Genomic DNA, 25,003 nt, shown 5'->3' with positions numbered 1-25,003 from the left:
CTAGATGGATATGAGAATTGAACTGATTTGGTGTTGCAAACACAAATGTAAAGCTCTTCTATAAGCTCAGTGTTGGTGAAGCACGCCCTCTTGAGGTCAACAAGGCTAGTGTGTATCATGAATCTTGAAAATGTGTTTGGATATTCATGGACGTACAGTACTTGAACAAACATCTAGTTAATAGTGCAAAATAAGACAACCAACACAAAATTATCACAACTGGTTTATTGATCCTCTGCAAAGGGGAGCTTCTAGAATTCATGAACCAAAACTCCACTTTTCACCAGTGTCATCACTTTTCCATTTTTTTTCACCTCAAGTTTAGTTTTTTTTTTTTTTTTGCTTTTATATATAAAAGTTAGCATGTATGAATCCTTTGCTTATTTACCATTTACAATGTACAAGTAAAACGTCCGTTCAGTAATCTGATGAAATAAACACACCATTGAAATCAATGTTCAGTCAATGCAGATACCTCTGTGGTTCTGAAACACATTCAACAAATGTCATGCTGATTAAATGCACGCACACAGACATACAGTACACACACGTTTACACCTGACAAATGAAACTTGCCTCAACTAAAAGAAAACACAGACCTTTTCTTTAGAACGACTCATGCACTTTCAACTGTATGTGCTTCCTCTGCAGTATATCAAATATAATATATCCTTCAAATATCTTAATTGGGAAGTTAACATCACACACTGTTACAGTATTTATGTCAGTGCATACTGTGGCAGGCAAAACCATTATGATACAGTCTGTCCAAAAAAAAACAAAAACAAAAAATCAGGCACTAGAAATTCCTATTGCACCCTTGATATCTTTAAAGCTTATAATACATACTTCACTTGCTTTACATACGACACACATCAGTCAGTAGGTTCCAAAACCACAGCAGATGTACAGTATATATTTTCAGTTGAACCTGACATCCTTTTGACCAAAGAAATTGTAGTTGTGCAATTTTCCCCTCAAGTCTTCGATACTGCAATTCCACACGCCATGTACATCCACACATACACTTACAAATAATGTTGGTCTCAACAAAAGGACGTCACATGATGACTTAACATGAATACGACTGTGTTTCAAGTTTAAACCTGCAGCAATTCTTCATGCAGACTTTCACAGCCCCGTGGTCTCGGTTTCTCTCTGAAGTAGTTCAGTCAGTCGACTTTTGAGGATGTAAAGCGCAGAGACTTTGTGCTAATGTGCAAATTATCACCAATTCATGTCAACAGCGCCCTCTATTGAGAGTCATATCGTTGAACTCTGTTATTACACTGTAATTACTATAATATTACGCATTAATAAGCCATTTTAGACATTTAACATTACACTGCAATTATTTAATTGGATGGACTAGATGGAAAAGGCTTATGTGAAGGTATTTGTGCTTATAAAAGCATGTTTTACAGATTTTTGGCACACTAGGGGCTGATTTAAAGCACTAATCAATGGCCATTAAAAAGTAAATTCTGACCTAAAAATCAATAATAAATGACAAAACTTCATTGTTCACTAATGTCTGGGCGACCATTAGCATTAAGCTGCTACCAGTGCTCTTGCTAGCATCATGAAATTAATCAGTTTTGAAATGTCACATCGGAAGACCAGTTTTACACAAGTAAAAAAAAAAAAGTTTTTGAATTCAAAAAGTGCTTAAATTAAAAGTCATTTTAGGGCATTAATTTTCTGCTTTGATCATATGCTACATTTTCTCGCAGCTAGCAAGTGCAAATTGTTCACTTTTTTTTTTTTTTTTTACACACAATGACAAAAGCTTGGAACATACCAAGACATGTGACAATGCTGAATGAATTGTATTCTATATATGTTGGTCAGATGGACAGAGAAATAGACAAAAATAGGTTGTTATAGCAACTGTTATAACAAAATAATCTATACAAATATCATCTTAACAGGCACTCGAGTTGTCGCAGGGATGATATACTGTATCAATGCAAATTTAAATAAAGGCCAAATTGACGACAGAGAGGCAACATTCACTTTTCACTGAGGCTAGTTTGTCTGGGTGGCCCAGGGGCCAACAGGAGGTCCTCGCTGGGAGGCCCCGGGCCCTTCATAGCCATACTAGCCCCAACCATAGCTGGGTAACTGCGGTTTCTTCTCATCCCTGAGTTCAGCACTGGCAGTCCCCCGATAGGGGAAGTCACAACAGCGTGGGCCCCGAACGACGGTCCCGGCCTTCTGATCCCAGGGGTCGAAGTCCTGGGAGCCAGGCTAAACTTCTTCACCTTGTCCACCAGTCTCAAGTTCTGCACACTGACTTCAGTCTGACACTGCGTATCTGTCCGAGCCCTTTCGTCCGCAGTCTGACACTGCCACTTCCGTGAAGCACTGTGCCTTCGTCGAGCTGGCTGGCCGTGAAGCCGGGGGTTTTTTAGTGGGGGTGTTATGGGGCTGTAGTCTACAGGAAGCACAAGACTACTGGGTTTGGACTTGCTGGGGGAGTTTGGAGGGGTGGAGGGGAGCGTGTCCGGGCTGGGATGCGTGGGGGTGGCAGTGTGTGATGAACAGGGGTCTGGTGGAGGGGCTCGGTCCGCCCGGTCCCAACTGAGAGGGTTATAGACAGCAGCAGATATACCTCTCTCCTGTAGGAGGCGCACTAGTCCCAAAGAGGTACTGGTGGTCTTGGTTGAGTCACGGAGGTTGGTGAAACTCTCCGCCAGGCTGAGGCGACGAGGCGTGCAGGGGGTGGACACAGGGGTTGAGCGCAGACTGCTGCTGGACATCACACAGGAAGCTAGTGATGGACCTGACAAGAGACTGAAAAAGTGAACCTTTATTAGTTTGAGTTATCTAGTTATATAAGCCAAACCGTGCACTGACAACTCTGTGAATGCAATTAAACAAACTGAAATATTCCAACAGCGCTGTGAGTACGTCAATCAATCCAGTCAATAAAGTCAATCCAAATGCAGGAAATTTTGTTCACTAATGTGGTTAGTGTGTTTGCAGTTTGATTGGGATAAATCTGTTTTTGATGGTGCAGGTTTCATTTGAATTTCTATACAATATATAGTGGCTGCAAAAAAACAAACAAAAAAAAAACTTTAATACTATATGAATTAGGCACATTTTGTTGCTGCATAATATGGGGAAAAATCAAATTGTGATTTTTCTGATTAAAAAGATAAAAAAAAAAAAAAAAAAAAAAAAAAAAAACACTTACTACTAATAATTATACTACTACTACTAATAATAATTACATTTCATATTATACACCTGTAAAATTACAATACTAATAGCAGCATTTACTGCATAAAGTCTTCCACAAAAAAAGTTCTGGTGTTAGGTTGAGAAAATCCTTCAGGTCAGTTAGAGTGGTTTGTGTTTGGTTAGAGAACAGCACACTCCCATGACACAAGGTCTGATCAGCACTAGGCTGGTCATGCTATATCTCCTCACCCCCAGGGGGCTCTGCTCAGTGACTCTGCTGTAAACCCGCCACCAGAACAACATGATAGAGAGCCGCCTCATCATCCTCGTCATATGGTCTGCAGAGAGCCAGTCACACAGCTGTACAGTATGTTTGCTATAGATACAAGCTATTTATCTGGAACCCTTACAGACAGGTTTACAGATTTAAGACTGTCCAATAAACCATAGGGTATCCTATTTGTTGCTTAACAGTTCCAAAGGTTGCTTCTCCCTTCGATAAATGTGTCCTCATTTGGAAGTCAGCAGATTTCATAAAGGAATAGATTTTTTGTCCAATTTTTACGTGACCATTGTTTTTTTTCTTTTTTGCTTGGCATCAACTGGACAACTCTGTACCTTATTTACCCCTAAAAGGTTCATAGTAGTACCTTTCAGGGGTAGATATAAGGGTAGATATAAGGGTACTGCCAAAAAGGTCTGATATGATCCATAAAATAATGTATACTAACACGTTCTTAAGATGGTATTGTGAAAAGAGCACACAGTATTTACCTGGGTGTGACTCTGGTGAGTTCATCTGTAGGGTGAAGGATCCTGCAGGTGGTGAAGGTATACGTGGAGCTGGTGTGAGACATACATTTACCAGGGAAATGCACTGGGGAGAGCAAGAAAGGAGAGACAAACATCAGTACAAAACGCCACGAACACACTTACAGTATATAAACACAGAGAGGTAGTTAAAACTGTTTCAGGATCTAAGCAATGTAATGTGGCATAATGCAAGCTATTATTGGGCTTAAAGTAAAATCTTTACATACAAATTATGAAGTTTTAATCATATGATACATCCTGATGCAGTTTTAAATGGCTTAACAACAGCAGGAGAGAACAGTGGGAAAGAGGGAAGATCAAATGATGAATTCAATTATTACAGACAAGCTAAAGAATGCAGCAGCTGGCATTTTGTTTCAATAATTATCAGCAGAAAGTGGTCAGTTATGATTAAAGGGGTTCTTCACCCCAAACAAAACAAAACAAAACAAGACGAAACGAGACGAAACAAAACAAAACAAAACAAAACAAAACAAAACAAAACAAAAAACAAAACAAAACAAAACAAAACAAAACAAAACAAGACAAAACAAAACAAGACAAAACAAAAAAACACTTGTCTGTATGATCTTAGATATTTACATGTGAACTCAAGCCATCTGATATTCACAGAAGGTATGTGAGCATTGTGTCGAACACATAAACTGTGGCTTTCTGTGTTTGTGTTGTAGACAAGCTTGACTTTGAAAGCATGTGGAATGTGTTTGGGTACATGTGTCAATGTGACCTCTTTCCAGTGACATTAGATTCTGTTCACTCACATGACAGTGGCTCACACCTCCACGTTTTTAATAGAACTCTGTAACATTATCCTTTAAACACACTCAGAACTCTAGCTGGGGCTCCTGTTGGGAATGTGTGACGATGTGTTAAATGCATCCAGGGATGTGTATGTATGTTGTACAGTTTAGTATCAAACATCACAATCTGTGTCCTCAGGGTGGACACCAGCCTAAATCTCCCATATGGGTTTATCGGGTGACAAGTGTGAGGAGAGAGTGAGTGAATTAATGTTGTTTTCCCCCAGGCCTTAAACTCTCTGACACAGTGTTCTGGTAATGCAGATAAGAAGAGAGACTAAGAAGAGTCTTTCAGAAATGAACTAGTGCTGAAAATGAGAATTGAGTCTAGAAGCTCAGACTAATTATCACACATTATCATACTCATATTTGTAAGTATAAGTATCTTAGAGTACATCTACCAATTTTATATAATATCAATGATTTGATGTGAATTGTTAAAGGATGAATAAAGGCCTGTCAAGACCATGTCTGGGTCTACAATAAAAGTAAATAAATGTATAAAATTACATAAATAAATAAATAAATGAATGAAAGCATATTAGGTTAATTCAGATTGCCCATTACTACAATACAATATATGCTGCATATTACATATATGCAAATCGTATATAAATATAATGATTAAATTATGTTGTTATTGAATTATGTTATTAAATTGTATTTAGTAATTAAATAAAAATTTAATTGCAAAAAAATTATTTTGATTCAAAAATACTGTTTATTAACATTTATTATTATTAAAAGTATTTTACTTCATTCAAGACTTTCCAAAGGCTCAATTCTCATTTTTTTTTCCAGCACGAGGAGCCAGAGAGATGACTGACAGGTCACAGGCAGAATGACAGTAAAATGTTTAAAAAAAAAAAAAAATGACTATACTCAAAAGAATATGGGAGCTGTCTTCAGGGTGAGTGGATGATGTGCAGTGGGTGTGTGCCTGCAGCTGAACAAGGAGAGAACCAGCTCATCCTAGGCCCTCACAGGCACAGTACAACTGGGGTTTATGGGTACTCCACTAGGATTATAGTGAGGCTTTATGCTCCCTCTCCCCTAAGCCTGTCCGGAGGGTTAGTGGGGTTATGAGGGTCCCTCACCAGATGAGACCACCTCCTCTCCAACCTCCATTTGATCTGGCCCCACTCCAGGGGTCCCTCCATTTTCTCTGGGCTGCTCTTCCTGGTTATCAGGATTGTTGGCACGAGGTCGTCGCAAAGCAGGTGAACAAGGCAGAGAGCCCAGGCAAGAGGTAGAGATGGAGGATTGGGAATGCTGTCCTGGCTCATCTTCCTCCAGGTCGGTGAATTGGTACACCTCCTCCAGGTCCAGCTCCAGGGGTCGAAAGCCCTTGGTCACGACACCCGGCCGTGTGTCCAGGAGGCCGCCCAGGTGGGGCTGAGCGAGCAGCTGCCATGCGTGCAGAGTCGCCGAACCTGACAAGTAGAGGAAACAAGAGTGGAGATCAGATATACTTTTTATATTTTTTCTGTTCAGCATTTTAAATGCTGCTAAAGTGGCTAGTCCAGAAACACTTTAGCAACTCTGTAATATCAAGAGATACAAGACATAGTTTCAACGCTTAGAACTGATATGAGAGTCTTTGTAATTTAAGGCATGCCTGCATTGCATTACATTTTAGGGATCAAATTATAATAACAGATTACTCAGTATGTTTTTTATATTATATTATATACAGTATGTGTTCAGATGTTCAGCAGATACATGTTTAACTGATAACATGATCATAAAAAAATAATTCAGTACATAACTATATAATATTAAGAACTGAGTAAATTATGGGTTCCTTTCAGATTATAGTGTGTAGTCTTGGATTAAATTAATTTGTAGTTATCATTTTATCATTTAATCAATCCATTTTATTATAAATACAATGTGTTCCTTTGAAAATGGCTCAGAAATAGATATCATGATATATACCCAAAGCTGTGATACTCTTTTGACTCTTGTTGTGGACAGACTAAAGCAAAGAAAGAGAAAAGAAGGAGGGGGAAATTAAAGTTGTGTTTATTAGAGAGCTAAAATCAGACAGGTACGAAAACAAAAGAAGGATGCAAACACACAAACTTAAAATTGACAGATGTTGGGAGTAAACAGATATAACAATGTATAGTTCACCCAAAAATGAAAATTCATGTTGTTCCAAACCTGTATGACTTTCTTTTTTCTGTGAAACACAAAATAAGTAGGGCTGTCAAATGATTAATCACGATTAATCATGTCCAAAATAAAAGTTTTGTTTACATAATATATGTATGTGTACAGGGTATATTTATTATGTATATATAAATACACATACATAAATTATATATTTAGAAAATATTTACATGTATATACATTTATATATTTATATTCTTATATTTTATATTATATATAAATATATTTAATATATAAACATAACATATTCTTCTTAAATATATACATGCATGTGTGTGTATTTATATATACATAATAAATATACACAGTATACACACATATATTATGTAAACAAAACTTTTATTTTGGATGTGATTAATCATTTGACAGCCCTAAAAATAAGATATTTAGAAAGAAATGTCTCTTGTTTTCTTGTCCATACAATCAAAGTCAATGGTAACCGAAATAAATTGGTTACCAACATTCTTTAAAATAAGCTCTTTTGTGTTCTGCAGAAGGAGAAAAGTCATACAGGTTTGGAATGTGATAAGGGTGAGCAAATGATGACAGAATTTTATTTTTTGCGCCAACTATCCCTCACAAATCCTTTCTCCGGAGCTAATCTATCAGATATCCTGTATGTAAAACATACTCAAAGATGTTAATGAAATCAGAGCATTGATAATTTGTCAGCATGCTTTTGAGTTTTCTGCAATTCCTAATAAGCGTTACTATTGGGTAAGTCATGTCACATTGCTTAGTTTATCTTTTAACTATAACCAGTAGAGGTCGCTAAAAATAAGATTATGGACCATAAGGCGGTGACTGGTTTGGTTAACAGTTACCTAATATTAAAAAACAGTATACAAACAATCTTTGCAGCAGTGATATTCGAAACTAAATGAATTCAGTGACCCTGTTGTTGACGTGATAATAGACCTCACAAAAAAAAAAAAAAAAAAAAAAAAAAAAATCAAAGATATGCTTCGAAGAAGCAAGCATGTTTATAACTTTTAGTGATTGAAAAACACTATTTTAAAATACACCTTAGTACCTTTATGAAAAAAAAATATATACATAGAGAGAGAGAGAGACCATAAAGTGCATCATGAATAGATTTGTGCTTTTCATACTAAATCCAAATTTTCAAATGCTATTATGTGTGTGTGTGTGTGTGTGTGTGTGTGTGTGTGTGTGTGTGTGTGTGTGTGTGTCTATATATATATATAAAAATATACGGAATGCTGAAAATTAACGGAATAAATTGCATTTTAAAATATATTAAAATAGAAAGTAGGGTCACACATTATTTTAAGGTCCAATTCTCGCTATTAGCAAACCATTAACTACGACTGTCTCATTAAACTCCTAATGTGCTGCTTATTTATAGTCAGCAAGGTAGTTGATAAGTTTAGGTACTGGGTTGGATTAGTGATGTAGAATATGGTCATACAGTATATGTGCTTTATAAGCCCTAATAAACAGCCAAAATGTTAATAACAGGCATGCTATTAATCAACTAGGTAATAGTGAGAATTGTGAGTATTACTAGTATTTTAAATATTTCACAATATTACTGTTTTTTACTGCATTTCTGATAAACACAGCCTTGGTGAGCATTTTATTATTATTTTTGATTTTTAAAAAAAAAAAAAAAATCTTCATTCCAAACTTATGAGCATTAGTGTGTATATATAGTGTGACGCATCTAAATCTCAAACCAGCAGCGAGGTTGTGTGTGTCTGAAATAGAAGGAGTGCTGTGTAGACAGGTCCTCAGCACTGTGGTGCATTAACACCCACAGAGCATCAAACAATAAGAGGGTGAAAGGCCTGGATTGGGCTCGGTCACCTTCCAGAGGCTTGACGATCTGGAGTTTCTCCGGCAGGTAGGATCGGGTGCTGTAGATGGAGTAAACCGAGTGCAGGGTTCCCAGAGACATGATGCTGTCTGCCGGAGTGAGGGGGCCGCCGTCTTCACTGCCACTCCCACCATCTCTCTCCTCGTACAAGTCGCTCTTCTCTTCTGCCAGCGCGTTGAGTTTACGCTCTCTCTCCTCCTCAAAGAAACGCCGCTCGCTAAGGTAGTTGTCCCGTCGAAGGGAAAGACGCCGCAGTGCCGCCTCCAGGTCACGGGAGCCGGGTGTGCCAGGCGTGCCAGGCTTTCTGTTGGAGTCATCAGAGCTGGAACAAATATTACAGATAAGAAAATCAAACAATACAGTGTGGTCCAATATCCACTAATAAAGAACTCACCCCCCCCCAACACACACACATACATCCCTAAATGTAACAATTTCTATTGTTTCTAAAGTGCCCCTATTATGGATTTTTGAAAATTACCTTTTATGCAGTGTAACACAGCTATACGTGAATGAAAACATCCTGCAAAGTTTTATATCTGAAAGTGCTCCGTGTATAAAGTTATTGTCTATCAAAAGAAAGAGTCAACTTTGAATCATTGAAACGAGTCATTTTTAAAATGAATCCCAAGCCATTTCATGTCAACATGAAAAATTAGCATATTGCCCGCCTACTTGGTCTTTTCACATTGCTCTGAATGAAAAAAATGCAAATTCATACTTTGCCACTAGGTGTCGCTTATGGAGTGGTAAAAATAGTGGTTTCCCCGGTAACGCTGTACACAAAGCCGCACTGCGCTCACAAACACCGCTTTATCTCAGACAGTTCAGGCATGATTAAATGAAAATGAGACCAATCGGACCAATCACCGCAGATTAGCTTCATGCAAAGGAGGGGTTTGGAATAAATGAATCATTGAGCGAATCGTTTGGGAGTTGTTGAGCAAGTAAGGTAAAAATAAATGCATATTATAAGACAATGAAAGTGTTTTTGACCTTGCATGCATGCAACCTGATGTTGGGGACTCCCAAAACCAAAATATGAACCTTTCATCACCCATAATAGAGGCACTATAAATAGAACCAATAAATCAATTAATGTTCTTGCCTTAACAAAGACAGTAAGCTGATAATTATTTTCATGTTACAGTATAACTGCAATACATGACAAAAGGCTTATATTCTATATATATATTTTTTAAATAAATAGAACACTAGTTACACTAACGACAATCTACAGGTATGGAAAAATGGTTATCCATTTTAAGTTATTAGAGTTTTTAAAGCTGAATAAATAAGCAATATAGTAGTTATAGTTACTACAGGTTAACAGACAAACTACACTTAGTGTACAGTATATACGCTAGTTCAAAAGTTTTTTGTTTTGTTTTTCTCCAAAGAAAAAAAATAATACTTTTATTTAGCAAGGATGCGTTAAATTGACAAAAAAGTTCACATACAGTAAATGCTGTTCATATATTTGAAAATATATTAATATAGAAACCTGTTCTTTTAAACTATAACAATATAAATATTAAGTTTACAATATGTTTTTATAGTATTTTTGATATACTTGCATTTACCAAGCCCCATACAAAAATTGGTCAACAAACAGTAGTAAGCAAACACACACAACGCATTTCTATCATACTGCTTAAACATTTATGGTTTAAAAGCACGTTTGATGCTCTTACCCATCCTGATTTGACTGGGTTTCCATCAGCATGCGGTTGTCCATTTCAACACCATCCCCTCCGTACATGCTCGATCTGGGTGTGCTCAGACAACTAGAACGCCTGGAATTCACACTGGATGTCTGATTGGACCCCGGGATGTTCATAGGGGACGGGCCCATGGAGCGCTGCCGAACAGTCTGGTTGATGTTACGCACTGTCGCAAAGACACGTTTAGGGTGCAACCTGAACAAAAGGAGAAGACAAGCAGAGGTTAGTGTCATCCTTAGAAGATTTGAACCTACAACCATTCTGTTCTCAGCTTAGATCTCTAAAAAAATTAAACATAAAGGCCTTATAACAGAGACTAGAATATATTTTATATCCCTCTGAAACGGACTCAGCATGCAAATTCGTTACTCATGCAGGATATGACACACTAACACACCTTTGTTCCTCTACATCTGGATCAGACATTTGAATCTCTTTCCTCATGGTTCCTTCAATTTCAGCAGCTAAAGAGTCCTGTTACACACAAGGCACAAACACACCATTAGCCAGGGAATGATAGTGATATTGTATGTGTATTAGTATATTTAGCATACTAGTGTACTGATTGCTGTTTAATACATACTAAGTGAACAATTTGTGAAAATTAATAATACATTCGATTAATTTGTTGATCTCCATTTCTCACCATGGGGAAGAGGCCGAGTGAGTGGAATCGTCGCGGTGTACTGAGAGGCAGCGTTTTATTCCTGAAGTTCTTCAGTTCCTCCTGAGCTTCATGAAGCATCTCCATACATTCGGCATACTTATCCTCCAGCTCCCTCAGCTACAGAAAGAAACAGATAAAGACTGAGATACAGAGACTGACAGCAGGTGAAAACAGCAGTAAAATTAATTTTAATCAGTCAGATCAGGGTTTCAATTCTAATCAAGCAATTCAAAGGATTATAATACACACCTATGTTAATCATTAACTGTCATATGGTGGCATTTTAGTTGAATTACAGCATGTGAATATGCTGGTGCGTTTGAGTGCACGTGTTACCTCTGCTGTTAGTGCTCTTTGGGCGTCTTTAGCAGCTCCCAGATGCTGAGTGAGCTCTTCGTTTTCTAGTGCATACTGAACAAATAACATAATAATATTACACTTGATTACTAAGACAGAACTATGCTTCCTATAACTGACAGTACAACAAACTAACTGAAATGAGAACCAAAGACAAAACAGTCAAGACTATGTTTCACTAATACATTTCTTAGCAGCAATAAATATTGAACACTGCAGCATTTATTTTGGTTCTTATACAGTATCACGCGACAGAAAATTTGTCAAGCTAAATAAATAAACAAACAAATAAATAATATTCATATTTAAACAATCTTTATATTATTACTACTAAAATGTACCAATAATAATAATAATAATAATAATAATAATAATAATAATAATAATAATAATAAACAGCAGGTGATGAATTCCTTAAAAATCATAACTGGCTCTCTTAGCAGGCTGTGTTAAATGGTTGTATCTTGCAAACAGTGTTGGGGAGTAACTAGTTACAAATTAAAAGTAACTGTAATCTGTTGAATAATATTAATTTGTTGCTTTGCCTGTTTTTCTTGTGCATGATGCCTTCTGCTATTAAAAAGGCTTTTTTTCCAATGGCTTTTTTATGATTAACTGTTGTTTTCCAAGGCATTGTTAGATGCCAGTGTTTCCTGACATAGCTATGCAGTGATTAGATTAAAAAAAAAACAACAACAGTATCATAGCTATTAAATTATTTCTTGTTAAAGCAATAAGCCCTGTGAGGCCGTGGTTTACAGTGAATTTATAACAGCTAGGAGTGCCTAAAACCCACTTAGCTGTTATAAATTCACTGTAAACCACGGCCTCACAGGGCTTATTGCTTTTATATAACGGTTATTCCATATACGTAGCAAGGTTTCACAAAATAAAACAGAGCAAATAAAGTGTAATGATATAAATAAAAACAGTATTCTTCCACCAAACAATGTCGTTCCTCAGAAACAGTTGTGGTTGCAACAAAGTGTTTGCCGAGCAACACACAGAAGGAAACAAAGGTGTATGTTTGTAGTGTAATTTACAACAGCTTCGAATGCGGCTCAACCAATCAGAATCAAGGACCGGAACTATCCGTTTTCTAATATAATTTTAAGTCTGTATTAACCTCTGAAGCATCTGAAAGTATAAAGAGGTTCTAAAGTCTGATTTTGTGGTAGCTGTGCTTTAAAATTTTAACTTAATTCGAGTGTTGAAGGATTTGGAAAGTCTGATGGTAGTACTAAAATGATTAAATGTTTTAAAATGATTAACAGTTGAAAACACTGATTAGAAATGTAATCAGTAATCAGTTACATTACTTTAATAAAATAACTGAAATAGTTACATTACTTATTACATTTCAAATAGGGTAACTTGCAATATGTAAACGATTACATTTCTAAAGTAACCTTGCCAAGTTTTTTATAAAGTTTTAGATTTATAACATTATGTGTTATATGACCAATTTGAAACCAGAGATCTGTGTATTAATCACGTCTACAGTACAGTGAGGAGAACTCACAGATTTGGCTTTTTTCTGCAGGTCGACGATCTGAGAGAGAAGGTGTGTGATTTCCTCTTGCTGGCGAGAGGCATCCTCTGTTTTCTTAGCCAGCTCCTCCGCAATGGTGGAGATCTGTATATTAGCATCTCCTAAGGGGGAAGAGATAGACCCTTGGTAAACAAAAACCATGGAAAGTCCCCAGTCCCCATTCAAAGCAAGTTATTGATTAGCCGCTCAGTATGTGCAGTTCGTGTCATTTATAACTAAACTGTTAAACTACAAGGAAGGAACAATAAGGTAATGAATAGCATGCATGAATTTAACTAGTGTAGGATGATTATGTAATATCAGTTTACATTTCGAGGGAATATGATCGTTGATGGTGTAATAGGTGGATCTACTCACTGAGCTCTTTAACACAGTCATTTACAAGCTGTTGTTCCTTTTCTTCATACGAGATGGTCTCTGTCTCCAAGTGATCTGCCTATAAACACACACACACACACACACACACACACACACACACACACACACGTGATCTGAATAAACAATGGAGGCATCATTTTACTTGTTTCAGTGTTCTTGTCAGAAGAACAGGTCTAAAGTCTAAAGTGCCCATGTTTTAGAACAAAACAATCACGTTTGAATTTAATCTACAGCAAAAAGCAAAGATATGGAGTTGTTACACAAGCTTGTTGTTTTCATGTCATGGCCCAGTTTAACAGGGTTCACATAAACCGAGAAATGTCATGCTGTACTGTGATGTCTTCACGATTTGCATTCATCTATTGTTATGGAAGTTTCTAAAATGTTTTGTTTTGAATAGATCTTGTGAAGTTGTGGATGTAGATTTCATAGTATGAATTTACTTCTGACTTAACTAAAAGTTAAGTTATATTTCAACTAACAACATATCTATGTGGATGTGTGTATATTTGCTTTTTATTATTACTAAAGTATTTTAGTTTTATTTGACTAAAGTGCACAGATAACTTGCAAATATCTTTATCTGAGAATGAAGCTGTTTCATATGTGTTTGTCTTGGATATATATGCCTGCCTGAAACTCTGATAAGTTTGATTGGAGGCTTTTTTGAATAATGTTATGCAAAGCTTTGTTATGAGCAGCTGAAGGATGTGAGGTCAGGCCTCACTCTCTCACCTCTGATCGCAGGACGATGTTCTCTTCCTCCAGGTCTTTGAGTTTCTTCTGTAGGGAATCCAGAGGGAGGTAATTGGGGACCATGAAAGACGAGTCATTTCTGCGAATACTGCAAAGGAAAAAAATCGTAGACAGATGTGCCTACTTTAGTACATGGAAATCTCCTCACTGAAAAGAACTATTTGTAACATTTTCAGGCAAAACAGAAACATTATAGAACTCCACAGTTTGAGGTATCATTCAAACTTAAAGGAATACAGTAGTTCACCCAATAATGAAAATTCTGTTCATTACATTAATTATTCACCCTCATGTCGTTCCAAACCTGTAAGACCTCCGTTCATCTTCTGAACACAAATTAAGATATTTTTTGATGAAATCTGAGAGCTCTCTGACCCTCCCATAGACAGCAAAGATCCTAACATGATCAAGGCTCAGAAATGTAGCAAGGACATCATTAAAATAATCCATGTGACATCAGTGGTACAACCGTACTTTTCGACGCTACAAGAATACTTTTTGTGTGCGGAAAGAAAATAAAAATAAAGACTTTATTCAACAATTTGTTTCCTCCACGTCATCCTATATTGCCATTTTGGAGAGTATCACATACATAAACAACGTATGCAATGTATGTATGCGGATACAGTGTTTACGTTCAGATCAAAGCGTAAACAACGTATCCGCCTACGGTGCTGCTGACACAAAACAACATATGCTATTTACGTATGTGATACTCTCCAAAATGGCACTATAGAGTGATGCGGAGAAGGCGAATAAATTAGTTATTTTTGTTTTCTTTGCGCACAAAAAGTATTCTCGCAGATTCATCAAATAATGGTTGAACCAATGATGTCACATGGTTTATTTTAACGATGTCCTTGCTACGTTTCTGAGCCTTGATTGTGTTAGGATCCTTGCTGTCTATGGGAGGGACAGAGAGCTCTTGAAATGCATCAGAAATAACTTAATTTGTGTCCTGAAGATGAACGAAGGTCTTACAGGTTTGGAACGACATGAGGGTGAGTAATTAATGACAGAATTTTCATTTTTAGGTGAACTATCCCTTTAATACATGGACTCACGGTGTGGTAGAAGCAGATTCTCCATCGCTCTCCTCAGCTGCACTTGTGTAGAATTGCAGGAGCTCATCCTTCATCGAGAGATCATGACGCAGCTGAGACACCTGCATGGAAGCATACAAACCCTCACAGTTTGCACGCAACAATAACTGTATACTCAAATAGTCTGTCGTTTTGTATAAGAATGTTTTTAGATTAAATCAGTATGCTGCTAAAAAAATAATGTTCTTTAAAGGTTCTTTACACATAGTAATACTTTAGAACCTTATCGTCCTGAAAAAACATTTTATGTGGACATGATTTTTTGAGTTAAAGTTATTTATTCCAGTGTCATTTCAGCACTAAATTTCATTTACAAAAATGACATTAGCCTACAGGCTTGTCTCACTTTTCGGTTTTCTTCTCTTACCTCTTCTCGTATGTGCTCCACCTGCTCCTCCAGAAAGGTGTTCCTCTCGCTGAGGGTTTTGTTCTTTTTCAGCAGAGACTGGCCAATACGAGCCGCCAACTCCAAATCCCGCTCTTTCTGAATTGAGGAACACAAAGTAACCCTATATGTTCTCCGTTTAGCTCACATTCACAATCAAATAATTCCTTAGTCTGTGTTCATTTTGGATAGCTTGAGACTTTCAGAGACTACATTTTACAGAATCCTGGATATTATATCTAGTTCACAATAATTATAATCTCTCATCAAGATTCTGTGGATGATACTTATGTAATCGTGAACTATTATGGTACGCTGAAAGACCTACATCACAACATGTGGGCCATGCTTTACACCAAAAAATACTTCCACTCTATTTTTTATTTTTAAATGACTGCTATGACCCTTCCTCGCACTTCCCACGGCTTACCTCCTCCAGGAGACGTGTCACAGCATCTATATCATTATATGTCTTAGTCATCTGGCCCACTCGATCAGCACATAGAACTGTGGGAACAGAGGAATAAAAAATGAATATGACAAACTCAAAATAAACATTTCGAAGTTAAAGGTACACTGTGTTAAAACACAGAAGTACCAGTATGTAACATAAGAGGTGCCTACATTCTCAGAACACATATGGATAATTATTACTTGCAAAAAAGAAGTAAACTTGAACATACTTTTAAAAAGAGCACTTATTATAAAAAATAATATACTTTAAATGAATATAACATTACCAAATAGGTTTTCACACACTTAACTGCATATTAACTACAGTTAAAAGAAAACATATTATAGTTTAAATTTAAATTAAATGCAACTTAAATTTAGAGTTATTTTTAATACCCAATCTTTATACAGGTACTGTATGTTATTTCATAAATATAAATAATTAAGTACTCTTAAATGGCCTTTTTGCTTCATTAATATCATATTACAAGTAAATTTATTGTACTTGAATTTAAATACATTTAATGCATTCAATACAATTAAGTGCACTACTTTTTCACAAGGGATGACATGATTCTGATTTTCTTTGCATTGATTCCAAAATCCCAATGAATAAAAAATGATCAAATAATGACCTACATGAGATGACTTGACATTAAACCAATGTTTTGGCTCTTTTCCAGGTCACACTGTTCACATGGTCTAACTAACTTTCATCCTGAATCTAATTTTTGCTCTAATAGATCTCTTCTCCAGGGAAAACAATGGAGATCAAACACTACCGTTACCACCATCATATTTTCTCATTATCAACAGGTCAGCATTTTGCAGCTCATAAATATCTCAGTGGATGTATTATAGCCACATCTAACAGATCCACCCTGCCTGCGTGTTCGAAGCAAAGCATATTTAGTACAATATAATACAATTAAAATATAAAGGTGCAATAATGTGGTCCAAAGATGAAATGACCAATTTTACAAATAACACTGAGCAATCATAAACTAAATATGCATTATGGGAACTTCCATGTTATTTATTAGTGTTTACACTTTGAAGGTAATCTAACTCAAATGGCTTAACTTAGTTATTTTTAAAAATGAATGTATAATATATTAAGTATAGAAAATAAAGTATTTTGACAATTAAACACTTTTTCATTAGGGCAATAAGCAATACACAGTAAACACTACATTTGCATAATCGCTGTACTGCTGGTGAGAAGGACACTAGACGACATGATAATGCTTCCAACTGTTCAAAAAGTAAAAAAGAACTCTTTGAGTTAACTAAGGAGTTAAAGAATCAAATGCAAAGCAGACATTTCCATCTGCGTCACACTCAGTACAGAGAGAGTACAGACTCTACCCAGCACCTGAATCCAACACCCAGCTATAAACTACACAGAAACATTCCTGGAGCAGGACTCATTTAAACACACATCAGCTCCATACTGTACTCTTCTCTTAAACAATCTACTCTGGCAATAATACAGATATTATTTGATTAAGGATGAAAATATTTATCGAGGAGTTTGACGCGTGGTTTAATTATATTGTACTGTATAGGTTAAACTTAGACTTGTAGATGTTGTTATGAACTGTGAGTCACACTATAACAATGGCTGATAGGATACGGCTGAATGGTAAACCTAACAAACCCACCCAATGCATCTCAAACTACAGCAGTGTTATTGCTGTGTGAGAATATTCTCATTTAAGAACAATTCTTAATGTTCCTGCGAACAACTGAAAACTGAACAAGTCCTAAAAGTTGGAGGCCAGCCTCCAATAGTTTTTAATAATTCAACCACCAAAATCAATATAAAAAATCATAATGTTAAAAATCATAGTCTCACTTAAGCTTTCCATACTAACTTAATATCAGATAGAAAGGTCACTTAAATGATACTATTTCTCATGATTTGATCTAATGGCTTAAATGCTTCAAATTATTTTTTATAAAATAAATGGTATTTCATTTCATAATAAAACATACATTACTGTTCAAAAGTTTGGGGATGGCTATTTGATAAAAAATACAGTAAAAATAGATATTGTGAAACAATATTGTGAAATATTATTACAATTTAAAGTAACTGTTTTGTCTTTAAAATAATTTAAAATGTAATTTACTTCCGTGATGGAAAAGATGAATTTTAAGTCTGACTTGGTGCTCATGAAACATTTATTAACATTAATGTTTAAAACAGTAGTGATGCTATATATATATTTATTTGTAATAGAAATCTTTTGTAACACTGTAAATGTCTTTACTGTCAGTTTTGATCAATTTAATGCATCCTTGCTGAATAAAAAGCCTTAATTTCTTTAAAAAATAATTATAATTAATATATAATATGAATTATTATTATTATTATTCTTATATATATATATGTGTGTGTGTGTGTGTGTATATATATATATATATATATATATATACACACACACACACACACATTTATATATATTTATATATATATATTTATATATATATATATATATATATATATATATATATATTTTTTTTTTTTTTTTTAATGGTTGGCTATTTTGGAGAAAGCTATGTAATCAAAAAATTTAAATAATATAAGGTAGATAAATAACATTTTATACATTTATAAATGTTTTAACATATTTAGACAATTGCTATTATTCAAAAACAGCCAATGTAAAGAAAGGATTAGCAGAATTAAATTAAAGAATTTAAATTATTGACCGACAGTATAAATGCCATGTTGTTATGGATTACAAATGTAATAGAGACAACTAAAAACCTCACTGAACAGAATATATACCACATACAGTATATACCACATTTGAGAGACATCACATTATGTACCTTTCATAGTTCAATGGCCATCACAAATTAATTAACCTCCTTTGCAAGGTTTATTTACATGGGTAAACACTCATTAAAGGCCAGGTTAGACTATTAACAGCTGCTGGTCTAAGCTCCCAGGACAGGGTGCTTCACACTTGATAACAAAGTTTTCCGTCCACCAGCATGGGTACACACACACTTCATTGACCCCGGTACCATGACGCTCACCACCAGACCAAACAACAAACTAAGAGCAACCGTAAACAATGACCTGCCATCAGACCAGCTCCCACTGCACAGAGACAATTGTTCCCTAAGCGTATAGTGGACACAAAGAACACAGTCAGGCAGTAATCGCTCCCACATGTCTTGTCTAGTGCATTAATAAAGGTGACTTTCTTGGACTTGAAATAAGCTTAGATAAAAGTCAATTCCCAGCATTTGAATAGCACTTTTAATCAAGCTTGTATGTATAATGCATTATACATTTATTGTTGGTGAGTTATAAAGCTATTTGTTTTATATACAGTATGCTTTAAAATGAACACTGTAATGTAACTTTGCAGGTATAATCTACCTACTGACTGCTACACTGTTATAGAGAACAATGCAATATAGCTAGTATATGAAATATATAACCCATGAAATTTGGTACTCCTCCTTTTACTGCATTAAGAATAGTACTAAAGCATATCTATTAATAAAGTAAGTTTATATTACAGTGTAACAGTGTCACAATTATTAATACATGCAACTGATTATAAAAATGTTAACCTAAAATGCACAGCTAACCTTACCTAGAATAAACATACTTACCCTAGAATAATCATTTTGGTTTTATTTATAAATCATGTTTATATATTTATAAAACTTTTTATTTGAGTGTGTTGTACCTTCTTAAAACTGATGTGGGGTGACTAGGTAGGTAATAATTAAGGTTACATATACACTACCAGTAAAATGTATTTTAAAGAATTCTCTTCTGCTCATCAAGCCTGCATTTATTTGATCCAAAATACAGCACAAGCGTAATATTGTGAATTAGATTTTACTATTTAAAATAACTGCTTTCTATTTGAATATATTTTAAAATGTAATTTATTCCTGTGATCGAAGTTAAATTTTCAGCTTCATTACTCCTGTCTTCATTGTCACATGATCCTTCAGAAATCATTCTAATATGCTCATTTGCTGTTCAAGAGGTAGTGTATATATTTAAAAATAAAATATTTATAAATAATTAATTATATATTCAGGTTTCAACTAAGATGCTACTAGTTTATATTTATACTCCAACTATACTCAATTTTTTACTATTGTCAATTAATAATAATAATAATAATAATAGATATTGTTATTATTATTACTCTATTATTAATACTGAATTTAACACCAAAGGATACTGTATAAAAAAAAAAAAAACATAGCTATAAATAAAGTATAAAGATTATTTGAGTATGTTTTACAAGAATATACCATTTCTTTCTACTTCAAAATTTGATATTTAATTTAATGTGGTGCATACCATTTCTTCGTAATTATTTGTAAATTTAGTGGCAATCCCTGAGTAAAAAATTTCAAAAGTAAATGCTACGCCAAGAAAAAAAAACAAAACATGGTTGATATAGTTAATTATTACTCTAGTTATATAATGGCATACTTGCAGTGCATGCTGCCATGCATGCTGCACCAATATAAGAAAGGTCTGTGCAGTGTTGACATGATCAACCTTATGGAAGATTCTGGGACATTACAAATTAGTAATAAATCCAAACAGCAGGCCATGACATGAATTAGTCACAATAAAAGCTTAAACATTAATACTTGTTCCTGAAGCTGTATGATTAATACATAGAAACTTAATGATTCAAACTGTGTAACTCACAAATTTCCTTCAGCACTAACATTAGTAACACTAATGACAGCCTAAGTGTCACTCACACCAAATTATATAAAAATACAAATAGTGATAAGATCAGAGAGAAGATGAAACCCAACAAGAAGAAGAATCTGATGTATTGTGTACATCTTAAACGTTTTAACCAGGTACGTCATCCCCAACCAAGGATGGAAAAACCTGTTTAGATCATTAAGATTTCAGAATAAGACACTTGGCCAAAGACACTGACTTACTGTGATGGCACGTGCCAAAGACTTTTGACTTTTAAAGGGATCAAAATGTCAGGTCACAGGTACTGTACCTTCCTCCAGGGTGTATGGCTCTGCATCTTCCTCATCATCCTCATCATCAGCACTGTTTGAGCTAAAGTAAGATGTGCTAGATATTTCCAGGATCTCTGAAGAGGAGTCAAACTCAAAGTACTCCTCTTTAGAGTGATCAAGAGTCACTGCCATGCTGTCCCTGGCTCAGCCGTCTCACGTCCACAGCCATCTGTGAGACCATGATGTTGGTCTGGACATATAACCTTATCTTAAAGATCAGATAGAGCGTCTCTGACTGTGAAAAAACTGTTGTAGCAGAATAATTGATGGTAGGATGCTACTCACATAAGAAAAAGCAGGGGATGTGTCACTTAAGTAAGAAAACGACCCAACTACATTTTTGTAAATTAACATGCATTTATGTATAAAATTATAAGGAATTACCGAATGTTTTATATTCGATTTATATTAGGTTTTATAAGATTGGACTAACTTAAAACTAGAAATTAGAAATTCTGGCCCCCCTTCTGCAGAGGACAGAATGGTACGTTCCACACACCATGGCAACCTATCAAGGCGTGACCGAGTGAACATGTTTGACTACACCTGTTGTGTGGGTGGAGCCTATGCATATTCCCTGATGAAAAGACTCTACATAGCCATAGAGAAGCCAAACAAAGGATAAAATGACTCACCTATTGCTAAAAATGAGATAAATATTTTTATACAAAATGTAACTAATTTTGATAAGGGTAGTTAAAAACATTCCATTAAAATACATAGATTTTTCTATGAACAAACAATTTGCATAAGTAAATAAATTAACTAATATATATATATATATATATATATATATATATAATATATATATATATATATACACACACACCACACACATATATATATATATATTATATATATATATATATATATATATAATATATATATATATATATATATACACATACTGTACATACAATGATATATTTTCTGAGATGTACTCTGTTAGAAAACTAGAAAACAAATTCTGATCTGATCTCATGATTATTTGATGTATTTTTGAAATGTGATTCTGTCACACATACACTTACCTAAGTTTGAACAGACCCTAAAACTTACAATATTAATCATCTAAAACTCAAATAATTTATGAACGAACAACTTAACAGGCATACAAATGTTTACAAACCTGTATTCATTTTTTATTAATTAATTAGTAGCCATAATCAATCACATTTATTTAACTCGGTTGGCTTATTTATTTAACTGAAATAACTTTTGTTCTGTTCTGGTTGAGTTCTGGTTGTAGTTTGTTTATATTATTTTAAACCAAGCTACACTTTAAACCTTAGAATTATTAAAATGTCTTGTAATCATTTAGAAATTACTGATCATGTAATGTCTTTATTTTGATTAGCAAAGGATTCATACATCCATTTGTACATATATTATTATTGCACGTTTTAAGCATCTACCCAAGCTTACAAAAAACTGTTTTTGTACCTGTAAGTACCAATGAGTAAACAATTTAGACCAGTCTGATTATTAAGTTGCCTCACAAAACTTAAACCTAATCAAAACGTGCTGAATCCTTTTAGTTTACGATAGCGTTATATGGTAACAAACTTTACCCTTTAAACTCAACAGCTTGATAACTGGAGTGTAAAGACATCTGGTGTTTGATAAGAACACCTACATTTCTACACTTCTGCAACTCGTCTAGCAACGTCTCATGAATCACACATTAACAATGTCTGGGTTTGTTTTGTTATCACTTATTTTTCATTTCATTGAGCAAATGCAGATTGCTTATAATTGCAATAGAGTCTGCAGCGCAAAGGTTTGTTGAGGGCCTTCATTCCTATGGAAACACAATAGCGTGACAGGAATGAGACGATGGCACAATGGCCGAGGCTGTGAAGGAGGCAGCTTTCTCCTTAGTGTGAGCTTAACCATGGCTGAGCTTTTGTGCTTTAGAGGCTAAATGGAAAGAAGAGGCTAAATGGAAAAGCAAGAAAAGACAGGCTGAAAATGGTGAAGAATATGGTAAAGGGCTGGGAAAACTCTGAGAGGGGAGGAGAAAGTGAGAATGGGAGTGGGAAATGCAAAACAGGTTGAATGGGAATAAAAAAAAGAATGTGTGTGTGTGTTGAATTCTGCTCCCCCACTTAAGAAATCAATATGCTGTGCGAGAGGAATAGAGACCCAAAGCACAACACAGAATGTGGGTCAACGAAAACTGAATAGTATATATTCACGTACATTTCATAACATATAACATGCATTGTGAGAATCAACCACAAACAGAGCTTATATTCTGCACTCATGATCCGTAACTGATAGCTTGTTCATTTTTATTAATAATGGGATGTCTAAGTGCTATGATGAAGTGTTTGGTACAAAATAACATGAGTCAATGTAGTATAGAGTGTTGAAACAGAATCATTAATTCATATTTGGCCAATAAGCCATTACACACATACAATATTTACATGTCTCTGACTCCTCTTTCACAGCATTGTCTCAGCCTGAGAGACTCCCGTATTGATTGCAAGAGTGACAGCCTACAACAGTCGGCATGTTTGAAAACACGTACGCATCTGTCTAACACCTCTGTACTGTTTATCACTGTCTTTACACTGTATTAAAATGATCCACTTCTGTGACTCAGTTGAGGTTTTATTCTATTTGCTACCCTAATTTTGATAACATTTTGAGACAGGGAGAGATTAGTTGTAGTGTTTGTATAAATAGATATTCATTGTATATATGATTTAATTGATTATTGATTGCATATATGCATGGTGAAACAACATTGCAGTAAATGACTGGGATCAAAACAGAGCAGTTTCATGCAGGATTACGTAAGCATCCCAGTTTTAAGGAGAAGTATTATAAGGAAGGAAGGAAGGATAAGGCAGCGACCAGCAGACATAGATCAGAGTGCAGTGCTGTGATATAACCTGCTGCTTGTGACTTCATAATGTCTACAAATATGAGCATCATCAGTGGCGAATGCTGAGACTATGTGTGCACAATAATTTTACTGATTTGCACAGTATATTACTTTTTTTTTTTTTTTTTTTTTTTTTTTGAAAGGACAACAGACAAACGAGATTTGATGTCTATGTATATTCAGATATAAGTGACTGGGGTATGAATGCAATTTAAACCTGGATCTATCCAGTAATAAATTGCTGTCTCTCTGCTTTAAGTCTATGAAATGAGTGAATGAATGCTATGGTTTAGACACTTCTGCTGAAATTTAGGAATCACTTTGTTAGAAGTCTTATGGGTTACACTTTACTGATAAAGTTCATAACAAATACAATGCAGTTCATAATATAATGCATTCAAATAGCAAGAACTGTCATGACTTGAGGGTCCAAAATTCTGAGACTACATTGCAAATTTTGGATTTAAAATGTAATTTAAACCTGATGATCATCATAAATAAATAAATAAATTAATAAATAAATAAATAAAATAATTAAATACTGACATTAAATGATTACAATTTCTTCAAGACTGAACAATTTCTAGGTCATACTTAAAAAAATAAAAAAAATAAAAAAGTAATGTATGTGAATGTGAACTCCTTTGTAAAATGTAATTTTTTTGCCTGCCCACAAGATGCTGTCTGGAACATTCTTGAAACATTTCGGATGACATGATCATCAGGTTTTGCATTTCAGTTTGAGTGGTGCTATCATTAAGGCAAAGGACATCATAAAAATTAAAGGGGTCATATGATGCTTTTTTAAAGATCATTATTTTGTGTATTTGGAGTAACAGAATATGTTG

The 25,003-nt window shown here is 34.9% G+C and overlaps 1 protein-coding gene across 7 annotated transcripts in view; it reads right to left on the bottom strand.

Moving 5' to 3' along the window:
- Positions 1–210: 210 nt before the first annotated feature.
- The window catches only part of LOC109104613 (trafficking kinesin-binding protein 1-like), a 45,524-nt gene continuing 20,731 nt past the window's right edge, over positions 211–25,003 (bottom strand). For 4 of the 7 annotated variants that reach the window (XM_042740482.1, XM_042740478.1, XM_042740480.1 and 1 more), the window contains exons 3-16: positions 16,191–16,267; positions 15,743–15,859; positions 15,337–15,437; positions 14,252–14,360; positions 13,496–13,574; positions 13,109–13,239; positions 11,566–11,640; positions 11,209–11,346; positions 10,960–11,036; positions 10,533–10,757; positions 8,829–9,160; positions 5,921–6,256; positions 3,964–4,066; positions 211–2,796 (exon numbers count right to left, since the gene is read on the bottom strand). In XM_042740482.1, the coding sequence (XP_042596416.1) occupies positions 2,013–2,796; positions 3,964–4,066; positions 5,921–6,256; positions 8,829–9,160; positions 10,533–10,757; positions 10,960–11,036; positions 11,209–11,346; positions 11,566–11,640; positions 13,109–13,239; positions 13,496–13,574; positions 14,252–14,360; positions 15,337–15,437; positions 15,743–15,859; positions 16,191–16,241 (2,658 nt within the window). In that variant the 5' untranslated portion in view covers positions 16,242–16,267 and the 3' untranslated portion in view covers positions 211–2,012. Of the gene's footprint in view, positions 2,797–3,438; positions 3,528–3,963; positions 4,067–5,705; positions 6,257–8,828; positions 9,161–10,532; positions 10,758–10,959; positions 11,037–11,208; positions 11,347–11,565; positions 11,641–13,108; positions 13,240–13,495; positions 13,575–14,251; positions 14,361–15,336; positions 15,438–15,742; positions 15,860–16,190; positions 16,268–21,237; positions 21,487–25,003 lie in introns of those variants that run through there. The other 3 variants (XM_042740479.1, XM_042740483.1, XM_042740484.1) reach the window with 3 other exon arrangements.

The sequence above is a fragment of the Cyprinus carpio genome, chromosome B16, assembly GCF_018340385.1.
Source record: "Cyprinus carpio isolate SPL01 chromosome B16, ASM1834038v1, whole genome shotgun sequence".
In the NCBI taxonomy this organism is placed as follows: domain Eukaryota; kingdom Metazoa; phylum Chordata; class Actinopteri; order Cypriniformes; family Cyprinidae; genus Cyprinus; species Cyprinus carpio.
This window is presented reverse-complemented; position numbering and strand designations above follow the sequence as displayed.